This window comes from Schistocerca piceifrons, chromosome 1 (genome assembly GCF_021461385.2).
Source record: "Schistocerca piceifrons isolate TAMUIC-IGC-003096 chromosome 1, iqSchPice1.1, whole genome shotgun sequence".
NCBI classification, from domain to species: Eukaryota; Metazoa; Arthropoda; class Insecta; order Orthoptera; family Acrididae; genus Schistocerca; species Schistocerca piceifrons.
In genome coordinates, this window is record NC_060138.1 from 799,911,580 (window position 1) to 799,924,705 (window position 13,126).

Here is a 13,126-nt window from a genome sequence, read left to right on the forward strand (position 1 = left end):
CCATTTTGGACCTATTGGCGTGTTAGATGTGTTACATCAACAGCAATATATAGCAGTGCTACTTCACGCATCCACCACATTCCGGAACAATGGGCTGTGGGTGAAATTTGAGCACAGTTAGTTGGGGATTTAATCGAAGAGTTTGCCTTTCAAATACATTTGTACTAGCTAGGACTATACTCGATGCTGAAATCAGTGATGGTTCGTAACCACACATTAGCAAATATCTGGTAAACGCCACGTCTGATGACTTATTTTTACTAGAGGGCTGTTGATTCTACTATCACATACTGTAAGTAGGCTGTTTAGGTTTTTACGTTGGTAAGGCCACGTAGCGCTCTGTATGAAAATCACTGACTGTCTGTGTGCAGTCTGTAGCTGGTTTGCATTCCTGGAATATTCACTATTGTAGTGTTGGGCAGTTGGATGTGAACAGCGCGTAGCGTTGCGCAGTTGGAGGTGAGCCGCCAGCAGTGGTGGATGTGGGAAGAGAGATGGCAGAATTTTGAGAGCGGACGATCTGGACGTGTGTCCGTCAGAAAAAGGAAGTTTGTAAGACTGGATGTCATTATGACTTTTGAACACTATTAAGGTAAATACATTGTTTGTTCTCTATCAAAATCATTCATTTGCTAACTATACGCCTATCGATAGTTAGTGCCTTCAAGAGTCTTTTATTTAGCTGGCAGTATTAGCGCTCGCTGTATTGCAGTAACGAAGATTTTTGTGAGGTAACTGATTCATGAAAGGTATAGATTATTGTTAGTCAGGACCATTCTTTTGTAGGGATTGTTGAAAGTCAGATTGCATTGCGCTATAAATATTGTGTGTCAGTTTAGTGTTGATCAGAATAAGTAAAGAGAGAAATGTCTGAGTGTTTGAAAATCAAATAACGTAGAAGTTTTGCAGCACTATCATTTATAAATTTTTTCTAAGGGGATGTTTCAATACTTCCAGCATATAAGTTTTCGCTATTAATTATGGCAAACCCTGAATATCTGTAGGACACAAACTGGTCCTGCCATTTGGAACATGTGGATTAATCAGATATTTTTATTCTGGAGAAACTGAGATGATCCTTTGTGAGATATTCTGCAGCAATCAGCCATCTGGCAGCTGTAGCGTAATGTCCTGACTGTGGCGCGCGGCGCTTGCAGCAGGTGGTGGTGGAGGTGCAGGAGGTGGGCTCTGCGCCGCCCTGCTCCACGCAGTCCGGGCTGGCGGGCGCGTGCCGGCCGCTGGTGCAGTGCATCACCTTCTACGCCGAGGTGCCCGAGCTGCGCCGCCAGCCCTGCCGTCTCCAGGACAACGAGCTGGGCGTCTGCTGCCCGCTGCGCAGGGAGTCCGCAGGCAAGTCCCCTCTTCGCTCTATTCTGCTCTGTACTCGCCCATACTCAAGTTCTCTGTACGAAATGGCAGCTGGGAAATATTCTCATTAAGCAAGTACAACATATGCTCAAGTGTCAGATCTCAAGCCTCCACATTAGCGCAATGGCTCCCAGAGATCAAAGGATAGTGACTGGCGAGACGCGGAGGTATTGAGCACAGCAGACAGAAAGCAGAAATATTAAAATCTGCGTTTAAAACTATAGGTGCGGCGGACGAAAAATTAGCCAACCCCGAGAGACTTCAAGCCAACACCACGTAATCTCGCCTGTAGCCTTGTTAATGACCTCATTTTGGCGAGAAAGAGAGTCCACAATGTTCTTCCACATCCGTCGGAAGCTAACCGCTGATGATTAAATCCCAAAGAGCTACAAAATTCTGAGGATGTTTATTGCTACGTTTCATCGGCTACTATAAATAGTCCCAGGCATTTATTACGGGTATGAATGTCTGAAAGAACAGACGTCACTCGGAATGCGCAGCTGTGGTACATACGTAAATTGAAGGAGGAAGGGAGAAAAGAAAGGAAAGGAACTGATGATATCAGCTGCATCAGGACTTGATGCGGATTCGGCGGCGACGAGTGAAAATGTATGCCGGACCGGGACTCGAACCCGGGACCTCCTGCTTACTAAGGCAGTTGCGTTAACCCCTGCGCCATCCGGACACAGTGTTCATAGGAAGTGCAAAGATTCTTTCGACACTCTCTCCGATCAGTCTACATTCCCACCTAGCACCACTTGTCCACCGTCGCTGTTCATACCCTTCATACTCACTAATTTCTAGATTCCCGGCGGAGGTCGAACGATATTGCGCATCCGCATTGAAGGTTGTGGTTTCATTGGTTCGAGTCCCCGCTGTCCACACATTTTCACTCGTCGCCGCCGATTCTACATCGAGTCCTGATGCAGCTGATACCATCAGTTCCTTCCATGTCCTTCCCTTTCACCCCTCCCCCTCCCCCTCAAACTACAATTTACGTAATTTACTATGGGACTAAGATCGGGCGTATTTGAGGGGCCGTTCGAGGTGTAACACGGTGTGCGAGCGTTCGTCAAACCAGAATCGTATATGTAGGGCCCTGTGAACACGGCTGTTGTCATCCTGAAGAATGGGAGTAATCACAGAATATTCATCTAGACAAATACTCCACAAACCACGTGATAGTCTTTGGCGGAGTGATCCCTCCTTTCTTGTTACATTCGCGAACAGCGTTTAGAAGTAGTGGTTGTCGATAAACCTGTGTGTCAGCTCTAATTTTTCGAATTTTCGCATCACGAAGATACAGAATAAAGAGCACTACTTGGTCACTGAGAATATTGAAATAATCATTCTGGAGGGTGGAGGGTAAAAATCGTAGAGGGAGACCAAGAGATGAATACACTAAGCAGATTCAAAAGGATGTAGCCTGCAGTAGGTACTGGGAGATGAAGAATCTTGCACAGGACAGAGTGGCATGGAGAGCTGCATCAAACCAGTCTCCGGACTGAAGACCACAACAACGGTAACCTGAATGAATGGTCCCACATTCTAGTACGTAAAATACCCCCAAATCGCAACTCATCGCACCACACTGCACGCATACGATCAGTTACTGCCCATTTCCTGTGTTGTTTTGCCCATTGAAGACCTGCAGCTGTATTTACCGCTGAGCGATGGTGTTCTGCGAGGTGCCCTATTACCTGGAGGCTCTCTCGCAATATTCGCTCGGAAACTGATTGAGATGGCCCTGCATTCACTGACACCATCAGTTCCCTTAGAGTTTAAATCTTATTGTCATTGTCCAAGTGTACCACTAGTCTATGGTTCTTGTCTGTTAAGTTCTTTTTACAACCACTTTTCTTACGCCACGTTACATTGTTGTGGTTGTGAATGGTCTAATACACCTTGTAGACATAATGGACAGTCCGCGTTCGTACAACAATAAACTGGGCAATTTCTTCCACGGTGTGATAAAGGGCACATTCAAACACAACAGCTATTATCACCCATTCTGTTACCCTTCCACGTCGACCCGTCTTACTGCTCTGGTACCATACTACCGACTGCAACATATATTTTCCTTTATTGTTCTTTTACCACCCACGACCCATATGGGCGGCTGGAGTGGGAGGAGGACGCCATCAGCGGTAGAGCAAACCACACTTCATCCCAAACCTTTAAAAATACAAACAAAGACGAACCATATGTGATTAAAAGGTGAAAAACTTACTTACGGATTTAAAACCTATAGGAAGGATCAATTTTGTTACCTTTACAAAAACATTACATCAGTTGTTTTTCTATATTGATTAAATTAAAATGTGAAGACTGAGAGATAAAAATAAAATCTATAAAAACAACACTACGCTGAGAGTAAAGGATATTGGGCGGAGAAAAGGTATTGTATAGGGTTGTAAGGTGTGGTTGAAAAATATGAGTCCATTGGGTATGTAACTAAGCAGATGGAGGTAGGCAGTATCCAACCAAAACATTTTGTTCAAAAATGGTTCAAATGCCTCTGAGCACTAGGGGACTTAACATCTGAGGTCATCACTCCCCTAGAACTTAGAACTACTTAAACCTAACCTAAGGACATCACACAAATCCATGCCCGAGGCAGGATTCGAACCTGCTACCGTAGCGGTCGCGCGGTTCCAGACTGAAGCGCATAGAACCAGCAAAGCATTTTGTGGTTCCCGTTGTAAGATGATGTCGGTCAGTGAAGGATTCGTTCTTGTCTCTGCCCATCAGATGCATCGAGTAGACAGAGGGTTTGGGGAGGGACGGGCTACCTATCGAGAACCGGGGAGACGCGGCTGAGGGCAGCGTTACGAGGCTGCTGGGCGTCGTCGCCAAGGCCGCGAACCTCGCCTCGCCTCGGCTGGCGCTCCATACGCCACACACTCACTCCGCTTTCCAGTCACACTCGCGTTACATCACTCCCCGCCTGGTCACCCCTACCAGGAACTGCCGTACGGTGCGATTGTGTCATCAGCAGATCCGCAAGGCTCACCTTAGAATGTGGGACATGAAGTAGCCGTTGCAGTGGGAAATCCAGTTCCGTGAAGCGTGAGCCACAGCTAGTGTTGCCAGACGTCCTGATTTTTAGAGGCCTCATGACTCCTGCCTTGTAAGCTCTACGCGAGACACCAAATTTCCCGAATTTTCCTCACTGCTGACAGTTCGAAATACCAATGCGTATTCACTCCAAGAATGCTCGAGTACGTTAAAGTTCTGAAACGAGTTTCAGAACGAGGCGATAGTGATAATCAAAAGCGTTACAATACGGTGCACCATGAGATACAGATCACCCAGTACACTTAACGGACGCATCAGCGAATGCCGGAACTGTATGTTTCGAAAACACTCAACCATTTGGGTTCCATTGTTGGATTATTACCACCAAACCTCTGTTTTCTTACCGCTGACTGCCCCTTGCACCCGCCGACATATGCCTTTCGTACTTTAGTTTGTGTTGAGAAACAAAACACGCAGGAAGATAACTCGCAGTTGTGTGCACAACTCCTGTCGACGTTCTCAGTTCATTCAGTCAGTGGAAATACAACTGGTTAGTAACTTACAGAATACGTATAGATTTCAAAACCCAATAAATCAAAACAATATGAATGAAACTACATACTAGTTAGGTACGTTAAGTAAAAGCACTAACAAATCTAAACATCGTCCGCTCTTACATTTTAAAGTTTCATTGGTTTTCTTAAGAAACACAAATCGTACAATTCTTTATTATCCGTGTTTGTCTTCATATTTAACCCTTTAATGTGCCGAATTTTTTATTAAGGAGTTTATGTGAGCGAGCATATGAGGCATAGATGTCAGGAAGACTAACTGAAAATCCAATTTCCCTCCGAAAAATTTGTTACCAATAGTTGGTACTTTTGATAAAAAGAACATTACTTTTGAGTAGAATTGTCCTAGGGTACCAATTTTGTTCATATCATAAGAAAACATTCTCTAATGTTTGAAAATGTATGTCCTTTTGCTTCCCGGCATTTAGATCTTTGTCCCGTTGATTTTTTTGAACTATCAGTCCCTAAGTTCCAATTTTCTGCGAACTGCATCTGGTACACTATGTGATCAAAAGTATCCGGACACCTGGCTGAAAATGACTTTAAAGTTCGTGGCGCCCTCCATCGGCAATGCTGGAATTCAGTATGGTTTTGGCCCACCCTTGGCCTTGATGACAGCTTCCACTCTCGCAGGCTCACGTTCAATCAGGTGCAGGAAGGTTTCTTGGGGAATGGCAGCCCCTTCTTCACGGAATGCTGCACTGAGGAGAGGTATCGACGTCGGTCGATGAAGCCTAGCACGAAGTCAGCGTTCCAAAACATCCCAAAGGTGTGCTATAGGATTCAAGTCAGGACTGTGCAAGCCCGTCCATTACAGGGATGTTATTGTCGTCTAACCACTCCGCCACAGGCCGTGCATTACGGACTTGTGGTCGATGATATTGAAAGATGCAGTCGGCATCACCGAATTGCTCTTCAACAATGGGAAGCAAGAAGGTGCTTAAAATATCAATGTAGGTGTGTGCTATGATAGTGACTCGCAAAACAACAAGGAGTGCAGGCCCCCTTCATGAGAAACACTACCACACCATAACACCACCGCCTCCGCCTTATGCACTACACATGCTGGCAGATGACGTTCACCGGGCATTCGCCATACCCACACCCCGCCATCGCATCGCCACATTGTCTACCGTGATTCGTCAATCCACACAACATTTTTCTACTGTTCAATCGTCCAACGTTTACGCTCCTTACACCAAGTAAGACGTCTTTTGACATTTAACGGCGTGATGTGAGGCTTATGAGCACCCGCTCGACCATGAAATCAAAGTTTTCTAATCTCCCGCCTAACTCCCATAGTACTTGCAATGTATCCTGATGAAGTTTGGAATTCCTGTGTGATGGTCTGGATAGATGTCTGCCTATTACACATTACGACCCTCCTCAACTGTCGGCAGTCTCTGTCAGTCAACAGACGAGGTCGTCCTGAACGCTTTTGCGCTGTACGTGTCCTTTCACGTTTCCACTTCACGATCACATCTGAAACAGAGGACAGAGGGACGTTTAGGGGTGTGGAAAACTTGCGTACAGACGTATGACACCCAGTCAACGGACCAGGTTCGAAGTCCGTGAGTTCTGCGGAGCGCCCCATTCTGCTCTCTCACGAAATCCTGAAAAGTCTCAGGACTTCTTTAATGTGGCAGAGGAAGCAGCAGCTTTCATCAAAATAATGGATTCTGTTATAACATATAAGGTTAAATATGACTGTCACAGGCACAAATTGTGTTAAGGCTTACAGTAATAGTTCATGGAAAATTGGAAATTTGTGTTAAGGTCTTATGGGACCAAACTGCTGAGGTCATTGGTCCCTAAGCTTACACACTACTTAATCTAACTTAAACTAACTGACGCTTAGGACGACACACACACCCATGCCCGAGGAAGGACTCGAATCTCCGGCGGGGGGAACCGCGGGAACCGTGACAAGACGCGTAGACCACGCGGCTACCCCGCGCTTTTTTTGGGGGGGGTGGGGGGGGGGTGAGTGTGTCTGGATACCTTTGATCAAATAGTGTAGCATTAGCCAGAAATGCCGTAGATGTCATCAGTAAAGCTGTATGACGCGCAGCGTCCTTCGCAGCGTGTTATACCACAAAGCAGACCAGTGCTACAATACTGATTGTAAGAATACCACATATACTTTCAGTATTGTCCGACACTGAAAAAAATGCATACTTTCATGAATGCGATTACGTCAACATTCTAACTGTGACTGACTTGATGAGTTTCGAGGGCCATAAATATATTAAATCGTCTCAGCTCCCCCGTGTACTGATACTTCCGAAATAAAATCGGTCAAATTCTATATTTGTGTGTATTTGGCATCAGCAGCTGCTGTATGAATATTTCATTAACATTAACACTGGTACAGTGTATGCAACTACTGAAATATGTTTTTCCCTCACGATACACAATCCTTTTATTGTTAAAATATCACGAATATGAGTGTTGTCTCACCCGTCTCTTGCTTACAATTTGAGTGTGACGTGTGTTTGCACACTACTCTACAACTTAACTCTTTTTCGCTGGTGCTGTACATAAAAGAAATTATAGGAACTGTGAAGACATAAACAGCGAATACTGAAACAACTACGTTGACAACGAATTCTACTTATAGGGCAATGTTTTTCGAACGCTTGATGACATGGGCCATAGGCATCTACGGAACGGAAGAGCACTAGAGGTAGAACTGTTTCGCTGGTCCCTGCTGCACCCTTCGCAGACATGCTTCTCAGCTTCATACTTGTTTATCCATGTTCTACATCTACATATACATGGATACTCTGCAAATCACATATAAGAGCCTGGCAGAGGGTTCATCGAACCACCTTCACAATTCTCTTTTATTCCAATCTCTTATACCGCACGGAAAGAATGAACACCTATATCTTTCCGTACGAGCTTTGATTTTCATTATTTTATCGTGGTGATCGTTCCTCCCTATGTAGGACAGTGTCAACAAAATATTTTGGCATTCGGAGGAGAAAGTTGATGATTGGAATTTCGTGAGAAGATTCCTTCAGAACAAAAGCGTCTTTCTTTTAATGATTTCCAGCCCAAATCCTGTATTATTTCTGTGACACTCTCTCCCATATTTCGCGATAATACAAAACGTGTTGCCTTTCTTTGAACTTTTTCGATGTACTCCGTCAGTGGTATCTGGTAAGGATCCCACACCGTGCAGCAATATTCTAAAAGATGTCAGACAAGTGTACTGCAGTCAGTCTCCCTAGTAGATCTGTTGCATTTTCTAAGTGTCCTGCCAACGCAGCCTTTGGTTAGCCTTCTCCACAACATTTGCTATGTGTTCTTTCCAATTTAAGTTGTTCCTAATTGCAATACCTAGCTATTTAGTTGAATATACGGCTTTTAGATTAGATTGATTTATCGTGTAACCGAAGTTTAACGAGTTCCTTTTAGCACTCATGTGGATAACCTCATACTTTTCGTTATTTAGGGTCAACTGCCACTTTTCGCACCATTCAGATATTTTTTTAAAATCGTTTTGCAGTTTTTTTTATCTTCTGATGACTGTAGTAGTCGATAAACGACAGCATCATCTGCAAACAACCGAAGACGGCTGCTCAGATTGTCTCCCCAATCGTTTATATAGATAAGGAACAACAAAGGGCCTATAATACTACCTTGGGGAACGCCAGAAATCACTTCTATTTTACTCGATGACTTTTCGTCAATGTTAAAATAAGATTAAATTACTTGAAGGAATACAGCAACCAGTCACAGTTTAAACAGCTTTATTTACGCCAAGCTTGCTGTAAATCTTATAATTATTAGTAACTCTTATCCTAAGTATTTCATGTATAGGATTTTATTTCAGTTCCTTACTCCTGGCGCAGAATCTGCGGTTAGTTTCCACATGAACGGTCAGTTTATGAATTAATTCTGCATCTCTTTGTTAATAGTACAATACATTCACTTATCGCCCTTCCTAAAGCCTTGAAAAATTGCTTACTATTACGTTGATATTACAATGCACTAGACCCTAAGGAAAGCAGTTATGCTCCGTAACTCGCTTATAATGGGGTAGTTGATACCAACAACGAATGAGGGACCTCCCGAGTAAGAGTGAAGTAGCCAGGAACCCTAAGACTATTTTGCACCTCACTTCGCTTCGCTAGTTATTGTTCTACTGAAGTTGCTTCGCTCGTGCGTTTCTCCGACCTATGCATCGGCCCACTGTGGCAGTTACAGGTGGACCTACAGAAATCCGTCTCGTACCGCCCCTGTTTTCATGTACACGGAAGCGAGTCAAAAAAGCCAACAGCAAAAGTACTGGAACCAAGTGTGCATGAAACCTAGTTCTTTGAGTTAGTAGTGTGACACATTGCGAGCTGCTATCACAGCGAAACAGGATACATTACGAGCAGAGTCTCATTGGTCTAACACTACTGTAACACTTCCGTCAGTTTCAATAAATCAGGTTATTAAATTAAGTGATGTAAAAGACTATTTATTTTAAAAATATGCGCAACCCTCTTGTACCAATTAATTTTACGTCCAAATTATTCCCGTCGGTGGAGTACCTACATCTGTTCCCTTTCCAGAACGTGTAACGCAACTACGGTGCTGAACTCAAATTAAATTGACGTTTTAGATAGCATACAGGCTCCTGATAGAAATAAATTATCAAAAACATTCTCTGTAAGAGTCTACATCAACACCCTCTTTGAAGCCAACATGAGAACGATCTGCTCAAATGGCTCTGAGCACTATGGGACTTAACATCTGAGGTCATCGGTCCCTCGACTTAGAACTACTTAAACCTAACCAACCTAAGGACATCACACACATCCATACACGAGGCAGGATTCGAACCTGCGACCGTAGTAGCGGCGTGGTTCCGGACTGAAGCGCCTACAACCGCCGGCAGAACGATCTGCCGAGCGTTTTGTGTCGAGGGCTGTTTTCCAGGTCGACATCATGTTTCTTCATGAGAATGGAGTATACACTGCATAAGTGTTCGTGGAAGATCAAAACAACTCACCCAGCCTCTCGTAGGTGTGTTTACAGCTGTTCAATAATTTAGAAAAAGCATATTTCTGCTTTGGCAGGCACAGCGTGTTTGTATGGACTGTGCTAAGACAGACTGTTACGACAATTAGATATGTTTTGCATTCGATGGTTCACATACGATTGAATCATTGATGTACAATGTTTTTCTCCTTGAAGATGATTGTAACAATCGAAACCGGCAGAGAATAAGTATAAAATTGTACAGCTGATGGCACAAATACGCTTTTTCCAAACAATTCAGCCAGCAGAGATTGAGACAAGAATCTTTGGTTTCCCTTTCAATGAATCATTTATGCGTGGATCCCGCTGTGGGTTTCGTTCTAGCACCACCTATCTGTCACATTTCGAACTCCACAGACAGTCTTCAGTCAACTACATAAGACTACAAGACTACCATTGCTCAGAGAAATGTATAGTGAGTTGTCATACAGCAGTAAATTAAGATAGTTGAGTGAACAAAAAAACAATACCTAGTTTTAGACTGTTTTAGGTAACCTGTTGTGCGCCATATACGCCTTATCAGAAAGTGAAGGTACTGTAACGGTGAGCTTATGGATAGTATCCAAGTAAAAAAAAGTACTTCAGCGATCAAGTCTAGAAAAGAGGGGGAAGCTGATTGGTCGCCGTGCCGTCTTCTGCCAAACACCGTAATTTTGGCGTGGTATGAAATACCGTGGCTCAGATGATAGAGAGATCTGGCTGGAGAAGAAAGCTCCGAATAAGAGCCTGAGCTCAGCTCCGGTAATTTGGGAGTGGCGAGCTGGTGCCCACTCTGAAATCGATGGCCGAGCGCTTCTCACGAAAGAATCTTGTCGCTGTTTCTTGTCTGGAAAGGACAGGGAAGATGGCAGACAGGGTAATACGCCTCAGCGTCTGGTAGCAACACAGTAAGTTAGTGGCATTGCAAACATTTCCAAAATACCTCATCGAGCGATTATACAGAACGTCTCATGTTGAATCGTGTGAAAGATGTGGACGTTATGCTGGGAGATGCCCTCGAAGCAAGCAAACTATGCGTCGTTGTTGCGTTTCGCTCCCTACGTTACCTCGTTTCATATTAATTTCTGACAACACACAAATTTCGGAGACACTCAGTACCGTTATGCAAAGAATATAGATATCTGGCCATCAAACAAAAGGTCGAGACTGTAAATGCCAAAGCATCATGAGCACAGTGTTGTTAAGAGGATCTTATGTAGGTATTTCCATACAAACCACCGTACATCGTAAAGTTAACGTTCACATTAATTGCTTACGAGCTGAACTAATAATTATTTCGATATACTAGCGGTTCTCCAATAAATCAAATAACATTTACGTTTTCTTTTTTTGCGTTATCCAAATGCGTTGCAATCATTATCATACGATAATTTGTTCGAGCGTTTTTGATGTACTGCGCAGGCTTTCTGATAACTGACACTACGCTAGGGTCTTAACAAAAGAGAACATAACCGAAAAATCTTCCAATAACGAGAACGGAAGTGTTCCCGGTCGACTATGATTCACTATTGAATTCCCTGCTACGACTGAACTGGGTTCTGACGTAACGAAGAGGTCGTGAAACAGCGCTTTTAGTAGTGGATTTACTTCAAGCGGGAAGCCAGACGCGGTTACAGGAAAACGGCTGTTGGACGGAGTCATACTACCGCGACGTCTGTAAATGGCGGGCCTTCTTGATTACCCGACCACCGGTACAGCTGACAGGTAATTTACGAGCCAGAAACTCGTTCCGCAGCTCCCCATTACGTGGCATTACTTTGCGCTCTTCTTGTGTGACTCTCTGCTCACGGCATTTGATCCACCGTCTGGCATCTGACAGTAATTAGTCCTTGCCGAAGGTCTAGGCCCTTCTGTAGGAAACAAAAACTTTCCGGAGCATCAGCTCAGCAAGGTTACTAGATCATTGCAAGTTACATGTTCCATTCAGGAACGTCGTAGGCTAGACGTGAAGAAATGCCGCCAAAGAGCGCCACGGCAATTTGTTCATATTCCTTTAATAGTAATATTCACTGTCGATTGCAAATGGCAAATATTTTTGATTTCTACAGTTCATAAACAACTGTTTTCGGCCAGGTGCCTTCATCAGATCTGTCAAAATGAAATGAATTTTACTGTTACAGTCTGAGATACAATATTGGTAGAATATACAAAAATGGCGTTGAATATCATAGCATCTCTGCGCCAACTATCTGATACAAAGTATCTCATCTCACTTACATTATCCATTAGATGAAGAGGCCATCAGACAGATAGTGAATTATGGTCGAAACTACTCATTTGTGAAGTCTAAGAAACAAAAATACATTATAGTAAAAATGGCGCCTTGTTTTTCGTAGAATCGATTTGTTCCGATACTCGACCAGAAGACTGGATTGATACAGCTCGCCGCGGCAGTCTATCTTGTACCAGCCTCTTCATCCTTGCACAAGTGTTGTGAGCTATTTCTACTTGAAACGGCTTACCGCTATCGAACATTGGTCTCCCTCTGCAATTTTTGCGCTACACACATTACTAAACTGCCGATTTCTTGCTGCCTCAGGATGTACCCTATCGACCGATACCTCCTTTTACTCAACTTGTACTACAATTTTCTTGTATCTTTATCTTTTATCCATTCAGTACATCTTCTTCATTTATTTGATCCAGCCATCTAATCCTTAGCATTCTCTTATAACTGTGAATATTGAAAGCTTGTTTTCTTTTCTCGTTTGCACCGTTTATCGTCCACGTTCCACTCCCGTACTGACTACACGCCAGAAGAATTTTTTCAGCAAACACTTGCTAATACCTTTTGTATCAGATGTGGAAATATTTCTCTTTCCTGGCATTGCCAGCCTACATTTAAATCATCTCTACTTTGACCATTATCAGTTGTTTTGCCGCCCAAAGTAGAAAACATATCCTTTCAGAAACCACCACCTGTAAAGCCAGTGTACAGGAACAAGGCTCATTATTCCAGCGTTTGCATTCGATTTAAGTCTGTCTCTCCTGCCTACGCAGAAATGTGGCCGCTATGCAGTTATATATATGTATTGAACTATTCCGCATTTATTATAATAACTCGGATAGCAAATTATGAGCGACCCACTGCCGTCTGCATTGGTCTTTCATACTGTACATACGAGGCGTGT

At 43.6% G+C, this 13,126-nt stretch overlaps 1 protein-coding gene and 1 non-coding gene across 2 annotated transcripts in view; one reads left to right on the forward strand and one right to left on the reverse strand.

The window, feature by feature from the left end:
• The window catches only part of LOC124775205 (peroxidase-like), a 193,314-nt gene that overhangs the window by 65,706 nt on the left and 114,482 nt on the right, over positions 1-13,126 (forward strand). The window contains exon 6 of the mRNA XM_047250047.1: positions 1,158-1,350. Within this exon, the coding sequence (XP_047106003.1) occupies positions 1,158-1,350 (193 nt within the window). The remainder of the gene's footprint in view (positions 1-1,157; positions 1,351-13,126) is intronic.
• Trnat-agu lies at positions 1,977-2,053 on the reverse strand. The gene has a single exon. It is a non-coding gene; the product is annotated as a tRNA-Thr (tRNA).